The 24,147-nt window shown below is 53.6% G+C and overlaps 1 protein-coding gene across 1 annotated transcript; it reads right to left on the reverse strand.

Annotated features, from left to right (window-relative positions):
• Positions 1–4,710: 4,710 nt before the first annotated feature.
• Positions 4,711–15,082, reverse strand: SP7 (Sp7 transcription factor). The gene is made up of 3 exons (XM_001104653.4): positions 14,313–15,082; positions 13,783–13,850; positions 4,711–7,585 (listed from the first exon to the last, which is right to left on the reverse strand). The coding sequence occupies exons 2-3, from the start codon at positions 13,801–13,803 to the stop codon at positions 6,311–6,313; spliced, it is 1,296 nt and encodes a 431-aa protein (XP_001104653.1). The 5' UTR covers positions 13,804–13,850; positions 14,313–15,082; the 3' UTR covers positions 4,711–6,310.
• Between the last annotated feature and the right edge of the window lie 9,065 nt (positions 15,083–24,147).

The raw sequence follows: 24,147 nt of genomic DNA on the forward strand, positions 1-24,147 counted from the left end.
TTTTCCCACTCACTCTCTTAACGCTTAGAAAGCCCAAAATAACGTACATTCAGGGAAGTACCAAATTAACCCTCCCAGGCCTGTGGATCACCCAGAGGAAAATACAGGCTATGTCACAGGCAGCTGGCTGGAAAGCTGAGGGAAAAACCTCAGAGAGGATTTTCAGTGCTGCACCCACAAGGTTAGGCGGACTACTGGAAAGGGAGGTGGGGACAGGTGGAAAAGTAACATTTCCTGCCAGGCGCAGTGGCTCACGCCTGTAATCCCAGCACTGTGGGAGGCCTAGGTGGGTGGATCACCTGAAGGTCAGGAGTTCGTAGACCAGCCTGGCCATGTTGAAAACCCCATCTATACTAAAAATACAAAAATTAGTCGGGCGTGGTGGCGGGCATCTGTAATCCCAGCTAATCGGGAGGCTGAGGCGTGAGAATCTCTTGAACCCGGCAGGCAGGGGTTGCAGTGTGCCGAGATGGCTGTGCTGCACTCCAGCCTGGGCAACAAAAGCAAAACTTTGTCTCACAAAAAAAGAAAGGAAAACTTTATTTTATTTTATTTTATTGAGACAGGGTCTCACTCTATTGCCCAGGCTGAAGGCAGTGGCGCTATCTCGGCTTAAGGCAACCTCTGCCTCCTGGGTTCAAGCGGTTCTCCTCCCTCAACCTCTGGAGTAGCTGGGATTACAGGCATGCGCCACCACGCCCAGCTAATTTTGTATTTTTAGTACAGACGGGGTTTTACCTTGTTGGCCAGGCTGGTCTCAAACTCCTGACCTCAAGTGATCCGCCCGCTTTGGCCTCCCAAAGTGCTGGGATTACAGGTCTGAGCCACCTTGCCAGGCTGCAAAACTATTTCCTGAGCACTTGTTATGATAAGTGCTCTTATAATCTTTACAACCCCATAAGGTGAGTGCTGTTCTGTCACCACGAGGAAAGTGAGTCACAGAGAGATTGGACCTAGATACACCCAAACCAGTTATTCTGATTTAAGAATAAAAGTGAGGCTGGGCATGGTAGCTCACACCTGTAATCCCAGCACTTTGGGAGGCTGAGGCTGATCTCTTGAGCCCAGGAGTTCAAGACCAGCTTGGGCAACATAGCAAGACCCTGTATCTACAAAAAATTCAAAAGTTAGCCAGTGTGGTGGTGTCAAGCGTCTGTAGTCCAGCTACTCAGAAGGCTGAGATGGGAGAATCGAGACTACAATGATCCAAGATTGCGCCACTGCACTCCAGCCTGGGGCAAAAAGCGAGACCCTGTCAAGCAAGCAAGAGAGAAAGAAAGGGAGAGAGAAAAAGCCAGGCGCAGTGGCTCACGCCTGTAATCCCAGCACTTTGGGAGGCTGAGGTGGGCTGATCACCTGAAGTCGGGAGTTTGAGACCAGCCTGACCAACATGGAGGAACCCTGTCTCTACTAAAAATACAAAACTAGCCGGGGCATTGTGGTGCATGCCTGTAATCCCAGCTACTTGGCAGGCTGAAGCAGGAGAATCACTCGAACCTAGAAGACAGAGGTTGCGGTGAGCAGAAACACGCCACTGCACTCCAAGCTAGGCAACAAGAGTGAAACTCCGTCTCAAAAAAAAAAAAAGAAAAAGAAAAAAAAGGGAGAGGGAGAAAGAAACATTGAATTCTTTGAGTCTCACTTTTCTCATTTGCAGTGTCCTAATTATTTCATATGGTTGTTTTCCATACAAAATAATGAAGTGAAGCTATTTAATAAATTTTAAAGTGCTAAACAAATGTCAGAGGTTAATAGCTGTAACTGTGCCATCAACTAGGTGACCTTGGTCAGAGTTCATTAACAAATGTTAAGTGATTTGAAGAAGTAGAAGGCAGTCTCCACTCCCAAGAGCTACCAGTCTCATTGAATAATCTAGGGGGCATTTAGTTCTAGTATTCTGGATTCCGTGTCTGCCCTTCTTTTTCACCTGAAAAATTCCCCCCAAGAGAGTTATTCCTAGGTCAGAAAACAAAGGGCTCCGCAGTCTCCTGAAAATGTACTTCACCTGAGAAGGCAAGTGGATCTCCTCTAATCTAGTACTTCTCAACTGTTAAGGGACATATGAATCTCCTGGGCATCTTCTAGGGTGGAGCTCAGAGGCTATATTTCCAAAGAATCCCCAGCTGATACTGCACAGACGACATTTTAAGTAGCAAGGCTCTTAACGTAGGGGTCCCCAATCTTTTTAGCACCAGGTTTAGTGGAAGACAGTTTTTCCACGGGGAGCGGGGGAGGGAATGGTTTCGGGATGAAACTGTTACACCTGAGATCATCAGCCATTAGTTGGATTCTCATAAAAAGCGAGCAACCTAGGTCCTTCACGTGCGCAGTTCACAACAGGGTTCGCGCTGCTATGCAAATCTAATGCCGCTGATCTGACAGGAGGCGGAGCTCAGCTTGCTCAGCTCACCTCCTGCTGTGCGCTTCCTTTACAGGCCATTAACACTACGGGCGGCGGGACTCCTGCTCTAACCTTTTCCCATAGCTCCATTTAGTTTCCTAAATGAGTTCACCGTCACCTGGGAAGTCACAGAAAGCTTGAAGAGCATAAGGTATACACTAGGGATGGTTTGGGGAACCTGGCTGGGAAAGCTCTCTCTGAGAAAGGGAAGTGGGCAGGTTTGAGGAAAAGAGGGAATAGGTGACTGACAGATTAGTGGAGAGCACTGAAGACCTACGATAGTTTCCGTTTGTACCTTAGTGGTAACACCATCCAAACCCAGATACCCCTAGGAAAAATCACTCCGGCCTGCAACTTGCATCCTTCGATGAAACCTCGATTTTCACCAACAGGTTATAATGATCGGTTTAGGTGCCTGCATTTTACCCTGTAAGGTGAACCGGTGAGAAGGAACAGTGCTGTTCCGCCCGCTGCCCCCCCTCCCTGGCCTGGCACAAGTACTGTCCCCTCCCCCATGCTGCTTATCTAACGTTTGTGGAACGCTTTTCACAATTTGCGGGTTCTAGAAAGGCCCAAGTCCAGGCCTAGCGCGCTCACCCAGTAACTTCACCAGGGGGCGCGGCGGGCCCGGCGACGCAGCGACTGTGACCCTATGGGCTCGGAGCGCTTAGCGGGCGGTCTCCGCCTGCCCCTCCCTACGACCTGGGCGGGAACCGAGACAGCGCGCAGGCCGCTTCTAAAAGGGGCCCCCCACTTTGGGAGTCATCGCCGGAGCCTGGGTGCCTGGAGCTCCGCCCGCCACCCCTTCCCGGGCCCGCTGGAGCCCGGCGTCCCGACCCGGGGCCGGTAACCAGGCGCACATGGCCCGCCCGGCCCTGTTTGTCCTGGCAGCGCGCCGCCGCTATTTGAAGCGGTTTTTATCTCCCAGAAACCAGCAAAACCCCAAGCGGAGTCTAGGGAAGATGAAAGGGGCCGAGGGGCTGGGGAGGGGAGGACCGCGAGGCTGCGGCGGGCGAGAGCTGGCACCGGACAGGCGGAGACCGGGAGGCGAGAGGGCCAGACTCTGGGGGGTCCGGAGGAGCCCGTCCGGCGGGGTTGGGGCGGGGTCCCGGGGGTCCACTCCATCCAGGCCGTCGCCTCGCTCAGACCAGCTCCAAGGCGCCCCCAGCCCTTCCTCCGCCCCAGCCCCGTCTCCCGTGTCTCTTCAGTCACAGCCCCCAGCCCACTAAAGAAGTCTTCGGAACTCGGATTTCTTCAAAGCGCCTTTGAAGCAGCGCGCCCCGCCAGAGGGCAGGAGATTTCGCACCTGGGCGGGGGCGGGAGTGGCGTCAGGGGGTGGGGGGACTCGTAACCCGAGCCCGCCCAGGATCGCCGGCCCCCTCCCACCCGGAGTAGCGCCTCTTGCAACCCGCGCGGTGGACAGTCCGACGCGGGTCGCAGCTGGGAGTTGGGCCCAGGCCGGGGGGAGTGGCCTGTGAGTCCCCTCAGCCCAGCAGGGGAACCCTGGGGGCGGGGGCCGCACAAAGCCCTATTGTAGCTCGGGGATGGCCGCCACAGAGTGGCTTTTGTTCTTCGGCTAACTCCGTGGCGGGCACAACTGATTGCAGGCCCCGGGCAGGGGGCGGGTTACGTGCCAGGCCCAGTCTGCCCGCCGGGAGCCGCACCACCGCCCGACTGGGGCCGCGCAGTAGTCCGCACTGCAACCGCGGTGCCAGCGCTCGGTCGCGTCACTGCCCTGACCAGGCTCAATTGGTGCAGTCCAGAAAGGGCCAGGGTAGAAACCAGTGAGTCTTCGCAACTCTGCAGAAAGCACTGCACGCCCAAAAACAACACCGCCAGAGGATTTGACCGAGAAACAATTTTGTTTTGTGTTTTGTTTTGAGACGGAGTCGCTCTGCCGCCCACGCTGGAGTGCAGTGGCGCGATCTCAGCTCACTGCAACCTCCGCCTCCCAGGTTCCAGCGATTCTCCTGCCTCAGCCTCCCAAGCAGCTGGGATTACAGGCACCTGCCACCACGCCCGGCTGATTTTTGTGTTTTTAGTAGAGACGGGGTTTCACCATGTTAGCCAGCATGGTCTTGAACTCCTGACCTCAGGTGATCCGCCCTTCTTGGCCTCCCGAAGTGCTGAGATTACAGGCGTGAACCACCGCGCCCGGCAGATAAACTATTTCTATTTCGCCGCGAGCATAATAAGCAAACGTGCACAATAGAATATTCGCCCATGAGTGGTCCCCAATTTGCTAAGGGAAAAAAGCTCATTGGCCCTCGCTTCGCCCTTCCTCTTCTCCTTTTCTCACCAGGACAAAATTTCAAATTCAACTTTTATTTATTAAATTAAAAAAAAAAGACTCCACAAAGGGCATGATCCCTTCCATTCCACAATGTTCTCTCCCCAAGCTCCAGCGGCTTTAACCCTTTAACTTGGGGCCTTGAGACAGCAGGGGACAGAAAAGGAGGATCCAAAGTTACAGGAAAGGCACGAAGCGGCTTTAAAAGTCACTGGTGGTGGAGATGGGAGCATCCGAAGTCCCAGGGTGGGGGTGTGTGGATGCACCCCCAGATCAGCTTGGGGGCCTCTGTCTTCCTAGCTCTGTAAGTTGTTCTTTCTCAGGGCTTCTAGGCACCAGGTCTAGCACAGTACCTTGCACAGAGTAGGTACTCAATAAATACTTGATTTATTTGAATCTGATCCCAGAGAAAGCCTTCCCCACTGATTCTTCAGGAGGTGCACCTCCAAACCAATGTCCTCCTGTTAGATGGGCTTCCCCAAAGAGCACATCTAAGATGACAGCTGCAAGCTCTCCATAACCATGGCAACAGGGGATTAACCTGATGGGGTCATGGTGTCTAAGGGGAGGGGCAGTGGAAGAACCTGCTCTGGGGTCAAGGGAGCTGGGGTACATTCCAGTACTTCTCCCCTCCATAGGACTTGAGGTTTCACAGCTTCTGGCTGGGGCTGGGGATGTTAGGGATCCCCCTAATCAAGAGATACCCCATCAACTCTTTAGCAGAGATCTAGCTAACCCAATTTGTAGAGACTTCATTACAAGAGAAACCCCATCAACTGAGATCCTGATGATAGACATTCTATTGGCAAGATCTTCTCCACTAACATTTTGTCTATACAGAGATGCATTTGACTAGAATATCCTTAGTAGAAATGGATCCACTTCCCTCCCCAGCTCACTCTACCTGACCCGTCATCATAACTTACATAAATAGAATTATTATTACTATTCATTACTCCTGGTACATAGGGTTAAATATACAGGCCTGGGGGCAGCCTCCCTGACCCTGGGGTCACCCCATCTTTGGGATCAGATCCCCGCTGGTCTGCCCCCCTCTTGGCACCCTGCCTCTGGCCAGGTCACTAACCCCAATCCCCCAACCATGGTCCCTGATGAAGAGGCCACCAGGGGGCAATAAATTATCATTATCATTGTGTTTGTAAAAAGGAAAATAAGTTCTGGAGAACGGAAAGCAATGATGTAAGAAGTTGGGAAGACTGAAGCCTAGAGGCTGAGGGACAGCAGTAAATAAGCTTGAGAAGTAGAAAGGGTACATGTCAAGGAGTGAGATGGAGAAATTGTGTTGGGAGCCCAAATTGAAAGAAAGTGTGTTGATGTGGCAGGGCCAGAGTCTAGGAAGCCGGGGTGCGGAAATCAGGCACAAGGGGAGGGCCTGAGATGAGAGTTTGCAGAAAGCCAGTCTCATGGTGAAGGGAGGTGAGCTGAGGAGGCATGCAAGGAGATACCCAAGCCCAGAATGACCAGGAGGGAGACAGAGGGAGAGAGAGAGCCCTGAAGGATGGCATGCATGGGATAAAGAGAGTGATTGGCAAGCAGTGGTCTAGAGAGCCAAGAGAGACTGGCAGGATAGCCCTGGGGTGGGAGACCTTCCACCCGGCTCAGATCTCCAGCAAGTTGCTCTGCTCAGGGCTGCCTCCAGGGGCTTTCTCTGGGGTTGCTGGCGAGGCGGAAGGTCGGGGCGTCTGACTGGCCTCCTCTTCCCCTGTGCTGCGGACCTCTCCCAGCTCCTTGGGGCCACTGGGAGGGGGACCCGGGCCTGGTTCTCCATGGGTGCGCTGGTGTTTGCTCAGGTGGTCACTTCGGGTAAAGCGCTTGGAGCAGAGCAGGCAGGTGAACTTCTTCTCCCGGGTGTGAGTGCGCACGTGACGCTCCAGCTCATCCGAACGAGTGAACCTCTTGCCACAGAAGAGCCAGTTGCAGACGAAAGGCCTCTCGCCTGTGTGCCAGCGCAAGTGGGCCTTCAGGTGCGAAGCCTTGCCATACACCTTGCCGCAGCCAGGGATGTGGCAGCTGTGGATGGGCTTCTTCCGCAGCCCAGCCGCTGCTGCTCCCAGCCTCTCTAGCTCCTGGCAATTAGGGCAGTCGCAGGAGGAGCGACCTGCCCCACTGCCCCCATATCCACCACTGCCCCCGGTGCTTGCACCCCGTGGGGGTTTGGCTCCACCGCTCCCTTCCAGCTGCCCACTATTTCCCACTGCCTTGGGTTTATAGACATCTTGGGGCAAGACATGCTGGGGCCCTGGTTGCAAGAGGTGGGGAGCTGGGTAGGGGGCTGGATTAATAGGAGCAAAGTCGGATGGGTAGGTGGGCAGCTGGGGGTTCAGTGGAGGCTGAGCTGGACCTGTGGGCAGTGTCCCTTGCAGCCCATCACCCTGGCCCTGCCCACCACCTAGCCAGTTGCCTCCAGGGTGCATGTCCCACCATGGAGTAGGAGCATTGCCTGGGCCTGGTGAAATGCCTGCATGGATGCCTGCCTTGTACCAGGAGCCATAGGGATGTGTCATGTCCAGAGAGGTGTAGACACTGGGCAGACAGTCAGAAGAGCCGTGCCCCTTGGGCACTAGTAGCCCAGGCTCCTGGGTGCCCGTGGGCCCAGGGAATGAGTGGGAAAAGGGAGGGTAGTCGTTGGCATAGCCTGAGGTGGGTGCTGGAGGACTGCCTGCAGGTGAGAGGAGCCCATTAGTGCTTGAAAAGGGGGCTGGATAAGCATCCCCCATGGTTTTGGAGGCTGAAAGGTCACTGCCCACAGAGTACGGCTTCTTTGTGCCTGCTTTGCCCAGTGTTGTTGAGTCCCGCAGAGGGCTGGAGCCACCAAATTTGCTGCACGCTGCCGTCAGCATGGCCAGGGGACTGGAGCCATAGTGAACTTCCTCCTGTGGAAAGAGGGACGCACTGCTTAGGGAGAGGGGAGGAGAGGTGCAGAATGAAGGGCAACACTTTAGGTCTGTGACCTAGAGACATCCACAGCAGAACAGAGGGGTCAGGCAAGAGTTGAAGAGGGTGGAGAATTACAGGTAAAAGAGGTTGGCCAGTGAGAACTGGACCTCAGGGCAGACTCACATGGAGTCGTGGGAAGAAGAGCAGAGGCCCAAGACTGCAGCTCAGTATCCCAGCCCGGGAGGCAGGAAGCAGAGCTCATTCTGGAGTTGCTAGGGGTGTACTAGGGGCCTCCAAGGAACAGGAGGTTCTTTTTCATTTTGTTTTTGTTTTTGTTTTTTTTTTGAGATGGAGTCTCGCTGTTGTCGCCCAGGTTGGAATGCAATGGTGTGACCTCAGCTCACTGCAACCTCCGCCTCCCGGGTTCAAGAGATTCCCCTGCCTCAGCCTCCCAAGTAGTTGGGATTACAGGCGCCTGCCACCACACCTGGCTAATTTTTTTTTGTATTTTTAGTAGAAACGGGGTTTCGCCACGTTGACCAGACTGGTTTCAAACTCCTGACCTCAGGTGATCCACCCACCTTGGCCTCTCAAAGTGCTGGGATGATAGGCATGAGCAACTGCGCCCAGCCTTTTCTTTTCATTTAAAAAAAATATATATATTTTTTGAGACAGTCTTGTTCTGTCACCCAGGCTGGAGTGCAGTGGCCCAATCTCGGCTCACTGCAACCTTTACCTCCCAGGTTCAGGCAATTCTCCTGCCTCAGCCTCCCGCATAGCTGGGATTACAGCCACACGCCACCACATTGAGCTATTTTGTATTTTTAGTAGAGACGGGGTTTCACCATGTTGGCCAGGCTGGTCTTGAACGCCTGACCTCAAGTGACCCAAAACTCCTGACCTCAGCCTCCCAAAGTGTTGGGATTACAGGCGTGAGCGGCCACGCCCAGCCAAAAAAATATTTTTAGAGACAGGGTCCCACTGTGTCTCCCAAGCTGAATGGAGTGCAATAGCACCATCACAGCTCACTGTAGCCTCAAACTTCTTTCTGGGCTCAAGCGATCCTCCCACCCTCGGCCTCCAGAGTAGTTAGGACTACAGGCACATGCCAGGGGCTCTTTTAAAATGGCTGTGAGAAGAACTGAAGATAGAGACAGCAGCTAGGTGAAGTGAGAATTGGGGATCCTGACCCTTGGAAGTAGGTTTGGAGCAGACCAAGGCCATGGTCAGGGCCTTGGAGAGGAAAGATGAGGCTCGAAGAGCAGTGTAGGAAGAAGGTCAAAGTATTAGGGGACTATATTTGCTCCCATGACAGATTTTCCCAGCTTCATCCCATACCCCATATTCCATTTCCTGTCGCTGCTTCAGCTCCTGACTAAGGCAGTGGTCTGGTCTCCCTGAGGTCCAATCCTCATGTCCCTGGTAAGGAATCTCTTGGCAGGGACTCGGGCTGGGGAGCAAGAGGAAGTGATGGTGGAGACACTGGGACATTGAGAGGGAACAGGGCTGCCGCCAAGCCCGAACTGTGGCTGAGACAAGAATGCCTTTCAAGCAGGCAGTGAGCACCTCCTGCTTTGTGGTGCCAGCTGGTACCCCTTTGAGAGGCAGGAAGAGCCCAAAGTCATCATGCCCTTCCAAGGCAAGGAATGGGGTGACTAAGACACTGGCCCACAGCCACACTGCTTCATGCCTCAGTATCCCCTAACATGTAGTCCTTCTAGTACCGTGAATGAAGGAAGACATGGATGTAGTGTATGGGAGTCTTTTAGAAATGCAAGGGTATCTTCTGGCCAGGCGCAGTGGCTCATGCCTGTAATCCCAGCACTTTGGGAAGCTGAGGTGGGTGGATCACGAGGTCAGGAGTTCAGAATTATCCTGGCCAAGATGGTGAAACCCCATCTCTACTAAAAATACAAAAAAAAATTAGCCAGGTGTGGTGGCGGGCGCCTGTAATCCCAGCTACTCAGGAGGCTACTAATTGCTGGGAGGTGGAGGTTGCAGTGAGCCGAGATGGCGCCACTGCATTCCAGCCTGAGCTATAGAACGAGACTCCATCTCAAAAAAAAAAAAAAAAGAAAGAAAAAAAAGAAATGCAAAGGTATCTTCTTAATGCCCACCATGCTGCTGCTACCATGCCAAACCACTCTCAAGATCTCCGCCTCTCAGGAAATCATGGTACCTCTCCCTGGGGAAGGCATCCAAGGAGGAAATGCCCTACAGCATTGCTGGCTGGCATAGACATTCATTCATTGCTGGGAATCCCACCAAAAAAGATGCCCTCAACATCTACCTCTATACAGTTATATGGGTATGAAAGGGCTAGAAGAACATGTTTTGAGGATTGGGTTCTTCACAAACTGATATGCCTGATCCTTTCCCAGTAAAGCTGAGAAAAGAACTCGAGAATTCAGAGTTCTCACACCTGCCTGGTAGCTCTTAGCATGTAGTATGTGTACGATGCCAATCTGAGAGGTGGGCCTGAGGCCCTAGGGTTGCCATGAGGTGTGTGTGCAGTCCCCACTCCTGCACTGCTCCCCAAGTGCAAACCTGCTGCTCCTCCTGTGCAGTTACCTCTCTCGAAGGTCCTGTTGACTCCCAAACTGAGCCACCAAAAGCTTTCTCCAGTCTAACCACAGTGAACACTCACGGTTCCTCCTAGTCAGGGTTTCCCAGGAACCCCTGATCTTCCAAGCAGTTGCTGAGCTATGGCAAGGCAGCTGATGGGGAGGACTCAAATCCTAGCAGAAAGAAGAGGTAGAAACATGGAGTTCAAAGGAGAGATGTAGATACCCAGAGACATGGGGCACAAAGAACCTGCGTAGGGTGTGATTGAGGTAAAAGACCCATAGCAATGGGGAAAGGAGGACCTGAGAGGAAAAACTGGCATTGAATGGCAGAAATAGCTATAATTCCAGCACTTTGGGAGGTCAAGTGGAGGAGGGTTGCTTGAGGCCAGGAGTTTGAGACCAGCCTGGGCAACATAGTGAGACCCCATCTGTATAACAGATTTCAAAATTAGCTGGGCTTGGTGGTGCATGCCTGTAGTCCCAGCTCGTCAGGAGGCTGAGATGAGAAGATCACTTGAGCTCAGTAGTTAGAGGCTGCAGTGAGCTATGATTGCTCCACTGCACTCCAGCCTGGACAACACAGCAAGACCCTGTCTCAAAAACAACAACAACAACAAAAAAGAGGCAGAAATAGGCAGGGACCTAAAAGAGCAGAAAGGTAAAAAGACACAAACTAAGAAGGGGAGATGATGGAAAAGAGACTGGGCTACAAAAGCAAAGAAAAGCAGAGACGAAAAGAAAGGAGCGGAAAAAAGAAAAGTGGGGGAGAAGGAAGAAGGCAGCCTTCCTACCTAAGAGAAAACCACCATGGTGCTGGGCCCCAGAAAACCCCCAGACCAGGCCACTCCTCCCTTCTTCTCCCCCCTGACCGCCCCCTCTCCCTCTGCCCAGCCCGGCTCCGATGGTTTCCCTGCGGTCGGTTTATTTTTAAAAACGCCGACGCCGTCCCCCGCCCGGCCCTCACACTGCGGCCACAGGGGCCTCAGCCAAGCCCAGGGACCCCACCCAGCTGTGGGGAGGGAAGGAGGGGTGAAAGAAGGCAGCCAGCCCCAGGCCAACAGGAGACCCCAGCCCTGGGGAGTGGAGGCCCAGAGGGCCCTTGAAGGCAGGGAAGGGGGAGCAAGGAACCAGACCCCAGTGCTGGGGGGGCTACGGGCTGAGCACGTGGTGAAGTTTCACCACGGCCTCAGTTTCCTTCTCCTGCTGATTGTTCTCTCCCAAGAACTCAGGGAAAGAGTCCTGGTTAAGAGTTTTAAGTATGTGTTCCCATACCTGATCAAATGTGTTCCCTTTCCAGGGCCCAGCAGTCCCACCTTCGAGTTGTTCCCTCCCGACCTCCACCCCACCACCCTTAAAACAAAACAAACAGAATTAAAGTATTGAAGTGGGAGTGTTTGGAAAAAGAACAAGATAGGAGCTGTCCCAACTCTCCCACCCAGATGTGGAGCAGGGGAGGGGGACCCCTCCTCCCAGGGAGCTCGTGGTGCTGTGCCCAGCCTGGCCTCCCAGTGGAAATGCTCACTAGACATCTCAGGGCTGACTGGCCTTAGGTTCCCATTTTCCAGTTCTCAACTTTCTCAGCCTTCTCCCAAGTTTCTTCGTTCTCCCAGCTTCCCAATTCTCCTTTCCCACCTAGGCCCCCAACCATTTCTTCCCCCTCCCTGTTCCCTGCATCTCATTTGGCCGAGGTGAGCCCCTCATCAAGCAGCAGCTGCTTCCCTCTCTGAACCCCCACGTTCTTCCCACTGCCAGAGAGCCCACCCATACCAGGCAGAGAGGTTCCTGGGGAGGTGGGGAGGAAGTTAAGGGCCCAGGTACCCAAAAACTAGGTGCAGGTGGTCGAGGGATAGGAGGGACTGGTGTGCCTTTGTGTTGCAGGCATCTCTAGCTCACAGGAATGAGGGGACATGAAAGCCTAGCTTCCACGACACTCTCCTTTCGCCATGCACTATCCCAATCCCATGTCTTTCCAGCAGGCCTCTGGGCCAGTCCCTCCCAAGGCACCAGCGCCACGTTGGCAACACTGGCATGATGCCCACGCCCACTGACACTGTCCCTGCCCTGGGTGGACCCAGGATTTCCATGCATCTTATTCCTCAAGACCACAGTGTTTCAACGATGGCTCAAAATAGAGTCTGTTGGGGAGGTGGCAGGACAACAGTCTGCACCCATTGCATCTGCGGGTAGACCCCTGGCTGGATACAGAGTGTGACAAGGGACATGGTGTCCATCTGGTTGGTCTGCATGCTATTCCCCCAAACTCAGCCACAAACTCACTATCTCACAGCCTTGTGCACACACCATTTATCACTTGGACTCACAGCACTCAGATGGCCCAACTTACACACACACATACACACTCTCTCTCTCTCTCTCTCTCAGAGCCCGCAGCACACTCAACTGCACCCTAACGATTATACTACGGCCAATGAACACAGGTGGTAAAAGACTCCTGCCCCATCTCTCATACACACACCTCTCCCACAGGTTGAGTGAGTTGGCTTCCTGTTTGGCCCCGCACCCCTGGGTCTGAGCTAGGGCACTGGGAAGTGAGATGTGAGACCCAAGAATAGGGCAGAGTCAAGGCTACTGCAGGGGGCTGACTTTCGGGGAGGGCCCTCTGGCCCTCAATTTCTGCAGAGAGACCTAGAAAGCAGGACAGAGATGGTGACAGAAGAACAGTGTCAGAGACCCAGAAGCAGGGAGGAGTCTGGCCCTGAGTGGCTGTGAGCCCTCCCTTCCCAACTCTGTGCCTTGGGTCTCCTAGAAGCCATGGTAGAGTCAGAAATTTCTCAAGACACCAAACCCTGACCCCGACAGTACCCCAATTCCCTTTGTCCCCAGTGCCAGAGGCAAGGGATGCTGGGGTCCCAGCCCAGAGGGGAAGTGGCCCAGTCCGCCCTGGAGCCTCCCACTCCCAAAATAGAGCTGAGTTTGTCTTTGGCTGAAAGCTAAATATTTGTGAGCCGGGCAAGCGGCCTCAGACCCCGTCCCTCCTCCTTGGTTCCCTCTCAGGCCTGGGCTCAGTTCCCCTGGTCAGCCCCCCCACATGCACAGGCTGGCCTCCTCCTTTCTCTCATAGCCTGCCTCCTCTCCTCCACACACCAGCTCACAGGCCCAGCCCCCTCCCCACACAACCAGGCAAGATCCTGCCTGGGCTATGAGTCCCAGGAGACAGGACCCCTAAAGAGCTATACCCAGTTGCTGCTCTGTGCCCACTCAGCCAGTCCTCTCTGCCTTCTATCTCTGCTGCCAGCTTATGAATTTCCTACCTCTCTCTCCTCACTACCCTTCGTCCCCCTCCCCCTCCTTTCTCCATCCCTTTTCCACTCCTCACAGTCAGTGTGCTTAGCTGACCTTAGGTAGGGGTCCATGCCGTCTTCTGACCTAATCCCCTCTCACCCTCTTTTCACTGCCCTCTGAACCCTGGCCCTATTCTTCCCTCCCTTTTCTCCTGCCCTCTGCTTCCCCTTTCTTGGACCCCACTCCTCTCTCCGCATCAGAAGGACCCCTGGAATTGACAAGCACCAGAGCTACTACCTATGTGAGTTGGAGGAGGTAGGTGGGCAAGGACTAGGACCATTAATGTTGTGGCTGGTTTCCTGGGGAGAAGAGGGGACAGTTACCTCAAGCAGGGAGGACGCCATCCTGAGGCTGGGGAACGGGTCCCAAGGAGCCAGGCAGATGGAGAGAGCTGAGCCGGGGAGAGAGAGAGAAGGGAGAGGGAGGGAGAATGGGAGAATGGGAGAGAAGAGATCTAAAGTTAGAAGGGACCGGGGTGGGGGGTGGGGGGTGGGGGGCTGCTCTCTGTCTGTAGGGATCCACCCTCTAATTACAGCTTTCCCAGTGGAGAAGGCTCCGGATCCAATGAGGAGGGCGAGAGAGGGAGGCAGAGGGTCCAAATTTCCTGCTCCATTTGCTGAGCTCCCCAAAGAAGGGATCAGGGAGGGAGAGGAGAAAAAGGGGCACCCATGGAAGGGGTGGGAAGCAGGAAGAGGGGAGAGCAACACGGGCAAGTTGTCAGGGCTTCCTCGGGGAGGGGGGAGGCTGCTGAGGGGAGAGGTTAAAGGGATGGTGGACCCCGGTGTCCTACACGTGGCAGCAGTCCCATAGGCATCTGTGGGCACCCCTCCCAGAGCTCCCCAGTGTCATGTACCTGGGGAACCTGGGGCTGGCTGTCCCGAGTCTCTCCTCTCTGGAGGTCTGGCAGGGAGAGTGCAGGCAACGGGTGGCCTGAAGGTGCTGGAAGGGATCCGCTGTCTCCCAGGCCAGCTCCACTCCTGTTCCCACTCAGGCTCCGGTCCTACAGTTGTACTCTGACTCCAGAGTCCTTGCTGCTGCTCGGCGGCGGCTGCTTCTGCTACTGCTGCTGCCTAGGCTGCTGCTGCCCGCCGCTGCTGAGGAAAGGAACAGGAGGGAAAAGGAACAAACCCCAAACCACTAATTAGAGATCCAGGGGGGGGATGGGGGGTTGGGGACGACACTCACACACAGAGACTGGAACGCACTGACATACACACTCATGGCCAAACACAGGGGTGATGCATGCACACGTACACACAGTACCACTCACATGGGTACAGCCACTATCATGAATGAACACAGACAGACACACGCAAATGCACACAGTGACACACTAGAAGCACACGCACCACACCCGCCCCAGCTGACCACGCAGAGGCTTGCTTCCCCAGTCACCCACCTGCCTCTAGGTCAGGACAGCAGTGTGTACGTGCCCCTGTGTGTGTGTACGTGCCCGTGTGTGTGTGCATGTTGTGTGTTTGTGTATGTTGTGTGAAGAGGGATGGAAGGTTCTGAGGTGGAGGTTTCTGCTGCCTAAACATTTAGTGTCACTGAGGTAGGTTCCAGAGCAAGGCCTGGAGGAAGGGTTGAAGAGTTGGGAAAGGCTTGGTATTGGCTTGGGGGTCCCTCAGTCTTCCAGTGCCTCAGTTTCACTGTTTGGAGGTCATACCTAGGCCCACCTCACTTTGTGGGGCAGAACCTGGATCTTGTTGATGAAGAGAAAATTTAAGACAGGCAGGAGTGAGGGTGGCGGTAGAAGGTCATTGGGTCAACTCATTCATGCCGACACCTAGCCCCTTTGGATTATTTCCCCCAAAAAGAAATGCCCTAACAGCCATCATTCCTTGTCAGTTACCATCCCTGGGTAACCAAGTTACCATCTCTTAGAGGCCATGGGTTTAATCTCCATCCTTTGGTGGACAGTTCTCCTGAGTGATCTGACTTTCCTGGGAACTCCGGGTTCCCTTTCTCATTGCCATACATCAATTCCCTCTTCCACAGAAAGAGCTGAAGTTATAACTTAATAAGGACTTCCCAACTTTGACTTCCCATCAAAATAGGAAATAAGAGAAGGAAGGTCTTAAGAAGAGAAACCCAAAAAGTCTATTACCTGAAACCTGGGCCCTGGGCCCTGAGGTGTTTATGGGAGAGAGAGGACTGGGCAGCTAAGTGGTAGAACCGGCAGCTCTCCCACAGGGGGGCTTAGCCTGCTGGGGTTGTTTTGCAGGTTATTCCTTAACACACACCTCTCCCCCTCCCAGCTCTGCCTGTCAGGGGAATAAAGCCCCATCATTTCCACTCTCCTCACTCCGCAACACCATCCCTCACTTTCTCGGAGTGCCTACTTCCTTGCTCCTTTTGCTCTCCCAGATCTCCACAGAAAAAGCTGGTAGGTGGCAGGAGCAGATGGAGGTCCAGGGAGGGTTGCACAGCAGTTTCGCCAGCAGGCAGGGACGAATTTCAGGGTAGGGCCCAGGAGTTCTGGATTCTAGCCCCATGATTTGATTTACCCCAAGGAACTCTGGGAACCCAAGGTTTAGGGGAAGGGTTTGGGAACCAGGTGACTGATAGACAGAGAAAAGGCAGCAAAAGAAGAAACAGAGCAAATGAAACAGTCCAAGAGAATCAGAAGAGATATCACCAGGTATAAGAAAGATAGAGGAGAGAAGAAAACAGAAGGTCAGATGTGTGGCTTTAAACAAAAACAACAACAACAAAAACAGAGCAGGAAAGAAACTAAAAAGGTAGAGAAACAGGCCCAGAGGAACAAAGATGGGGAGACAATGGCTTGGGAAGGACAGGGAAAATAGCCTGAGGCATAGCCAGGTCCAGAGGAGGAGGAGGAGAAGAAGGAGGAGGAGGAGGAGGGTGGTTGTGTTGTGTTGCCAGGCAGGTGGGGGGGCGGGGATGGAGTATAAATAGCACATAATTGTGTCCGCTGATTACACGGGCCACCCCACCCGTCTGCCTGAGAGGAAGTGCCCGTGGTGGGGTGTCCCTGTGACCTCGCGGTCTCCCCCTTGTGGGGGGAGTCTGAGACTAAGGTGCCAGATGGATTTCCGGGGCCCCGAACTCAGAAGTTGGGAAAGATAAGCTTTAGAGAAATTCTGTATCACCAGCAGAAAAGCCCAAGCCCAGTTAGATCAGGCAAGAAACTGAGGCAGAGGAGAAAGTCTAGACTCTAAAGAAGAGATAGCAGGTGAGGAGGGGATTGGGACTCAGATTAGATGAGGGAAGAAAGAAAGAGACTGAAGGGGAAAAGGAGGAAGGATGGAAAGATGAATGGACAGACAGGGCTGGGGAGAGGGGTTGGAAGGAAGGGTCACCTTCTCACTCCCCGTGTGGGCTTTAATCCCTAATCCTACCCGGGAAGGGGCAGATCCTAAGAGTGCTTGGGAAATAAAAAGGAGGAGCAGAGTCCCAGGAAGATGTGAGCCAGGGCCCCTGATGTGTCAACATAGGACACCCTCTGGACACAGAGCCTGTTCCTCACCAGAGATCAGCGCCAAAGATAGGCAGAGGGGCTGCCTGAAGTCCCCAGTTGCTGCCCTCAGGACCCCCTGGGTTCTGACTTCTCCATGTCCTTTTAAAAAATAGTCCTGCAGCCGGGCGCGGTGGCTCAAGCCTGTAATCCCAGCACTTTGGGAGGCTGAGACGGGCGGATCACAAGGTCAGGAGATCGAGACCATCCTGGCTAACACGGTGAAACCCCGTCTCTACTAAAAAATACAAAAAGCTAGCCGGGCGAGGTGGCGGGCGCCTGTAGTCCCAGCTACTCGGGAGGCTGAGGCGGGAGAATGGCGTGAACCCGGGAGGCGGAGCTTGCAGTGAGCTGAGATCCGGCCACTGCACTCCAGCCCGGGTGACAGAGCGAGACTCCGTCTCAAAAAAAAAAAAAAAATAAATAAATAAATAAATAAATAAAATAAAAAATAGTCCTGCAGCCAAGCTGAGGCTCTGGTGTTCCTGGGTCCAGCTCCCTAGTTTCCTTCCCAGGGCCCTGAGGGGCTGGGGGCAGCAATTGGAAGTCCTAACCAAGGACCTACCTCCACCCTCTCAGGCCTCCCCTCAGCCCAGCCTCCCAGGGGGTGGGGCAGCCCCCGGCAGAGGCGCCATGTGGCAGGGGCGGGTAGAGGCTGCGGCTCTGGTCCTTCCAGTATAAACCCCCTAGGCATCTGGTTTCTATCCACCACCCCCCACCACCCTGGGGGCCCCTCAGCCTCCGCCCACGGCCACCCAGATGCTGAGCTCCAAGGGATGGATGCCCCAGAAGGAAGGGGTGGGATGATGCCTTTCTGATATCCCAATGCCAGGACTGGGCTGAACCACAGGAACCACTCCCTTCCCGCCCTCCCCTAGGAGAATCAGGGTGGGCTTTCTAGGTTAGAGGGGGTTGAATCTGGCACCTGCCTCAGTTCTCCAAATGATTTTAGATCTTTTTGGAAAGATCAGTGGGGTGAAAACAGAATGAAAACTGGGCAGAGTGGGGCCAGGTGCGGTGGCTCACGCCGGTAATCCCAGCGCTTTGGGAGGCCGAGGTGGGTGGATCAGCTGAGGTCAGGAGTTTGACACCAGCCTGGCCAGCATGGTGAAACCCTGTCTCTACTAAAAATACAAAAATTAGCTGAGCGTGGTGACGGGTGCCTGTAATCCCAGCTACTCGGGAAACTGAGGCAGTAGAATCACTTGAACCCAGGAAGTGGAGATTGCAGTGAGCTGAGATCACGCCATTGCACTCCAGCCTGGGCAACAAGACCAAAACTCCATCTCAAAAAAAAAAAAAAAAAAAAAAAAACTGGGGAGAGTGGGAGACCTGTACCCCCTACTCCCAAGGAATGCTATCTCCGTCATCCACACCATCGCCCTCTACCACTCTTCTAGGTTGGGCTGTCTCTAAGAGCCTCGTCCAAAGGGACTCCCAACTTTTCATTGTTGCTGTTATAGAAGGTTTGACTATCCTAGGGAGAATCACCAGAGAATAGTGAGCAGAGTCACTGAAACAGAGACTGACACATGCACTAATACATACCTGATGAGGGACACATTCATATCTGCATACTTGCACACACACAAGGTGACACATAATTCATACACATTTGTACTATGCAGGCATCCATATTGATAGACACTGATATATACATATACAAATAATGCTTACCCCAAGACACCCTAACCCCCAATCATAAAAATGCATACACCAGTATATATATATACATCGTACAGACTCACAGCCACCTAGACTACTCCCCACATGGACTCCCAGACACCCATCAACACACACATCTACACATGTGGCAAATGTCACATACATACACCCAGGGCTATCATTACAACTTTACAGCTCTGGAGATCTCTGAGGTCTCCTAAAGGGCACTTGGGAACCCCTCTCCCTATAAGGATCTGGGGATAAGGGTGATATGGAGGCCAATGCCAGTCCTGCAAATTGCTGCCTCCAACTCCTACTAGTATAAGAAGCTCCAGTGTACTTTTAGGTACTGTTGATCCAATCCTCCACACACATACACCAGAGTTCAGAAACGCAGATGGCCCAGCAAACTCCCTGGCCCTGGGGAACCCCAGCATCCCTACCCCCACCCAGGCCCCCGCTGCTCTGCGGCCCCGCTGACTCATCTCTCCCTCTGTGGAGCTCCCCAACCACAGGGGCCTGGAAGAGAAGCTTGGAAAGTTGCGCTCATGTCCCGGGCCCCTGGTCTGGCCACTACCCGCCCATGCACCCAGCCCAGCCCTTGTCTCCAGTGGATACTCCAGCGACAGAGAACATAGAGGGGACAGGAAAGAAGAAGGCACCCAGAGACAGGGAAACAGAAAGACACAGGAGAGTCAAAGAGGAAACAAATGGTGGGCATACAGATGAGAGACCCTGAGGATCAGCTACTAGTCTGTTGGGTCTTCCAAGAGCAATGGGGCTGATGACCAGGAAAGCTTGCTCCTTGGGTGGAAGGAACATCCACTCATGGCCTCAGGATTTAGAGACTGCTGAGTGCCTTGACCCAGCATTTCTGACACTAGGCTCAGCGTACTTGGGGAAGAGGATCCAATTTTAGGAGGCAAAGCTGAGGACACGGGGTAGAAGGAAAGCTTTTAAGAGGCTGGCAAACTTGTATAGGACAGCTTGGAAAAGCAGCTCCTCATCCCAACAAATATGTACACAAATTTACAGGTACAGACAGACTACAACTTTCCTTCCTCTCTACTAGGTCTCCCCATCCCCTCTTCCAGCACCAGGGCTACAAGGCAGGACTTCTGGGACTGGCTCTGGCTCCCCTCTTCCCTGAACCTTGGGTTCCTTCATTGATATTGAGCCCTGATATAATTCAGCAGCTTTAGGAGAGGCAGATCAGAATCAGAAACAGAAGTACCATGTAAGGAGGAGGAAGGAAACTGGATGGCAGGGGACAAAGAGGAAAATGAAAGGAAGGGGAAGACTGAGGTCTGATTCTGAAACAAGGGACCTGTCCTGGATGCCTGTGTCTAAAATGGGACAACATTGAATTAAGTAAGAACCTAGTCATCTCTAGAAAATGACCCTTTGTAAAAATGACCCTAGAATCTGATCCATGAAATATACTAGTGTCTTTCATAAGAAGAACTTGGGGTGATGGAGTTCTGATCACATCATCCCTAGGAGTGAGGCTGAGCAACTCAAGGGGATGGTCCTTCAAAATCCTAAATACAGACTGAGTGAGGTGGCTCACACCTGTAATCCCAGCACTTTGGGAGGCTGAGGTGGGTGGATCACCTGAGGTCAGAAGTTCGAGACCAGCCTGGCCAAAATAAAATTAGCTGGGTGTGGTGGCATGTGCCTGTAATCCCAGCTACTCGGGAGGGTGAGGTAGGAGAATCACTTGAACCCAGGAGGCAGAGGTTGCAGTGAGTCGAGATCGCGCCACTGCATTCCAGCCTAGGGGACAAGCGAGACTCCATCTAAAAAAAAAAAAAAAAAAAAAAAAAATCCTAAATACACACCTCTCCCCGCTTTCTCTGGCCTGCTGTGTTCTTCGTGGGAGCACAGATTTTTGGGATGTGGAATGAACCTAAAGAACATTCTTTCTTTCAACAAATGTTCAGAAAGCACCTACTTTGTGTCAAGCACACTGGGCTAGACTTAGGCATGCGATAACAAGCAACACAGACTCATCCCTTCACCTCAGAAACTAACCAGCAGCTAATACAGAAGAGTAGGAAGTACCTCGATAGAATAAGGGGAGCCGGGCGCAGTGGCTCATGCCTGTAATCTTAGCACTGTAGGAGCCTGAGGCGGGCAGATCATGAGGTCAAGAGTTCGAGACTAGCCTGGCCAAGATGGTGAAACCCCCATCTCTACTAAAAATACAAAAAAACTTAGCTGGGTGTGGTGGCGGGTGCCTGTAATCCCAGCTACTTGGGAGGCTGAGGCAGAGAATTGCTTGAACCTGGGAGGCGGGGGTTGCAGTGAGCCGAGATCATGCCACTGCACCCCAGCCTAGACAACAGAACGAGACTCCATCTCAAAAATAAATGAATAAATAAATAAATAAATAAAAATAAAAAATAAGTACTGGATGTTATAGGAGACAAAAGGGTAAACCTAAGCCAGTTGTTGGGCGGGGGGTGGAATTAAGGAAGACTTCCTGGAAGAAAGGATGACTAAGTAAAGAAACTAAAGGATGAATCAGAGTTATCAAGTAAAAAAAGGAAGCGTGGCCCCGGCGCAGTGGCTCATGCCTGTAGTTCCAGCACTTTGGGAGGCTGAGGTGGGTGGATCACATGAGTCCAGGAGTTTGAGACCAGCCTGGGCAACATGACAAAACCCCGTCTCTACAAAAAATACAAAAACAAAAAACAAAACAAAAAACCATACCCTGGGTGACAGAATGAGACCTTGTCTAAAAAAAAAAAAAAAAAAAAAAAAAGGGCCGGGTGCAGTGGCTCAAGCCTGTAAAGCACTTTGGAGGCTGAGATGGGCGGATTACGAGGTCAGGAGATCGAGACCATCCTGGCTAACACGGTGAAACCCCGTCTCTACTAAAAAATACAAAAAACTAGCCGGGTGACGTGGCGGGCGCCTGTAGTCCCAGCTACTCAGGAGGCTGAGGCAGGAGAATGGCGTAAACCTGGGAGGCGGAGCTTGCAGTGAGCTGAGATCCGGCCACTGCACTCCAGCCTGGGCAACAGAGCAAGACTCCATCTCAGAAAAAGAAAAAAAGGAAGAGTGTTGTAGGCAGGGGGAAGAGTATATGCAAAGGCTCAGAGGTACGAGGGATTAACAACTTTCGAGATGCTGAAAATTGAATGTGAGTGCAACACAGAGTGCAGGCTGATGGAGAAGTTCTAATCAGCTATGCAAGGGGCCTAGACTTGATCCAAAGGCAACATAGGAGAATACTTGTATATTAGAGAAACAACTGACTTCAGAGAGGAGAATGAAATAGGGGCTTAGAGCCAGGCGGTTCTGGGTAAATCAGGCATTTACAATGGTGCAAGCTTGGGTAACCTATTTAACCTTTGAGGCCTAAGATTCCTCTCCTGTTGAAAGGGACAATGTAATATGGTAACCTCCCAGGGTTGTTACAAGGATTAGCAATAATACATGTAGAGTTCTTAGCACAGTGTCTGGCACTTAGTAGTTTCTCCATAAATGGTGTCTATCAGTATTGTCACAGTTGGGAGAAGGGCAAAATTGGAGGTAAGGAAACAATCTGTTGCAGCAGTCCAAGCAAGATGTGGGAAGGTGTGGCCTGTAGTAGCAGAGAGGATGAGCAGAAGTCAATGAAGGGGGCCAGCATGGTGGCTCACACCAGCACTTTGAGAGGCCAAGGTGGGCAGATCACTTGAGCCCAGGAGTTTCAGACCAGCCTGGCCAATATGGTGAAACCCCTTCTCTACTTAAAAATACAAAATTGGCTGTGCCAATTTTTGGCACATGCCTGTAATCCCAGCTACTTGGGAGGCTGAGACATTAGAATCGCTTGAGCCTGGGAGGCGGAGGTTGCAGTGAGTAAGAGATCGCGCCACTGCTCTTCAGCCTGGGCGACAGAGCCAGACTGTCTCAAAAAAATAAAAATAAAAAAATGTCAATGAAGGGGTGATATTGAAGATGTGAGGTGGAGAGGACTTGGTGTCCAATTGGATGTGAGGGGTGAGTAGTCACAGACGACACTTCCCTTGATCTATGTGTTGATGTGTGCACTTGCACACAGGACGTGCAGGCATTTTAGGGGTATGTCTATTCAGTTCTGAGAATGGCTCTTGACAGTTGCTGGATCTGGCCAACAGAGTGAAGGGCCAGGGCAGTATCTGAGGACCTGGCCTGCAGTCTCCCAGAAGAACCCCCGCCTCTGCCCTCCGCCCCAATCCCTCCTGAACTATTTCCTTTCCCCCTTTTCACCCATGTCTCCCTCCCCCCACATTCCATCACCTCCCCTACATAGGAACCGGCTGTAAGTTCTAAGCCTACCTAGGCCCACTCTTTCCCCTCCTTCCTTTTTCCACTGCCTCAGTTAATGAGGGTCCTTGGAACTCAGCTACCAACATTACTACCTCCTCCCCGCACAGCCTCAATAGGACGCCCCTCTCTGGATTTCAAAGCACTGTTCAACGTCCCCCATCCACCCCCAACCCCACGTGGACGTGTGAGGCAAGAAGCACAGTTGAAGCTGAGGCAGGATGGGGGCGGTCTCAGCCCCCAGCCACAGCTGTGGGAGAGATAGGCACCCTCAGACGGACAGGACAGGTCGTGAGCTCCGGGGCTGCTGGGAGGTCTCTCGCGGCCTAGGCCCGGCTCAGGGCCGCTGGGGATCTCGCCTCCCTCCCGTGCCTCAGTGTCCCCGCGCGGCCGAGGGGCGGGCAGCCGGGGGGCGGGGCGCGGGCGGGGCCGGCCGGGCCAGGCGCCCGGGCAGGAGGCAGCTGCATATCTGCGGTCCCGACCACAATTGCTGGGAGTCGCGTCCCGGAGACTGGCGGCGCTGACTCTGCCCGCTGCGGCCGCCGCGCCGATTAGAGCCCGAGAGGGAGCGCCAGCCCGGGGGAGGGGGCGGCGGCGGGGGAGCTCCGGATGCCCCTTCGCCTCCGCCCAGCCAGCGCCCCCCGCTGCCCGGCCCAGTCCTTTCTCAGCCGCCCGAACCCAGGACTGGAGTCCTGCGTCTTCGGTTGTAGCTTTCTCGAGGCTGCATCCAAGCTTCTTCCTCCGGATCCTGCAGTGCCCGAGGTCCCGACGGTGCTAACATCCCGTTGACCCCAGCCTGCCAGTCTCTCATGCCCTTTCTCTTCCCCATCAACCCACACAGAGAGGAGTCAGGATCTCAGAGCTCCCCGATTCTCGTATCCTCCGCTCCCCAACGCACTCTCTAGGCAAAAGCCCTTCCAAGCGAAGAAGGAGGTCAGAGACGCAGAGGACGGGCTTTCCAGGGCCAGAGCACCCCCTGCTGGCTGGCCCGAAGTCCCTACCCCTCCCCCTCCAGCTGTGATCTCCAGCTGTGGTGGCTGAGAAGAGCTGGCTCCTTTGATCTAGGAGCGTGGCAACCCCCTCCAGGCGCCCCATTAACCTCCATTATCCCAATTAGGCAGCCCTCCCAGTCCTGGATCCAAGCTTCAAAGCCCCCTCAGTTGGGAGAAAAGGGAGCTGAATCGTATGCCCCCTACCTCCCCACCAAGCCACACTACTTTCAGACAAAACCCAGGTGCTCTGG

This window comes from Macaca mulatta, chromosome 11 (assembly GCF_049350105.2).
Source record: "Macaca mulatta isolate MMU2019108-1 chromosome 11, T2T-MMU8v2.0, whole genome shotgun sequence".
Taxonomy (NCBI): Eukaryota; Metazoa; Chordata; class Mammalia; order Primates; family Cercopithecidae; genus Macaca; species Macaca mulatta.

What these genes read in the sequence shown, in the direction of transcription:
- SP7 (XM_001104653.4), bottom strand. Translation starts at nt 13,803, where the DNA reads ATGGCGTCCTCCCTGCTTGAG. An exon ending in TGGCGTCCTCCCTGCTTGAG is followed by an intron (nt 7,586 to 13,782) that starts GTAACTGTCCCC and finishes CTCTTTCCACAG; the next exon opens with GAGGAAGTTCACTATGGCTC.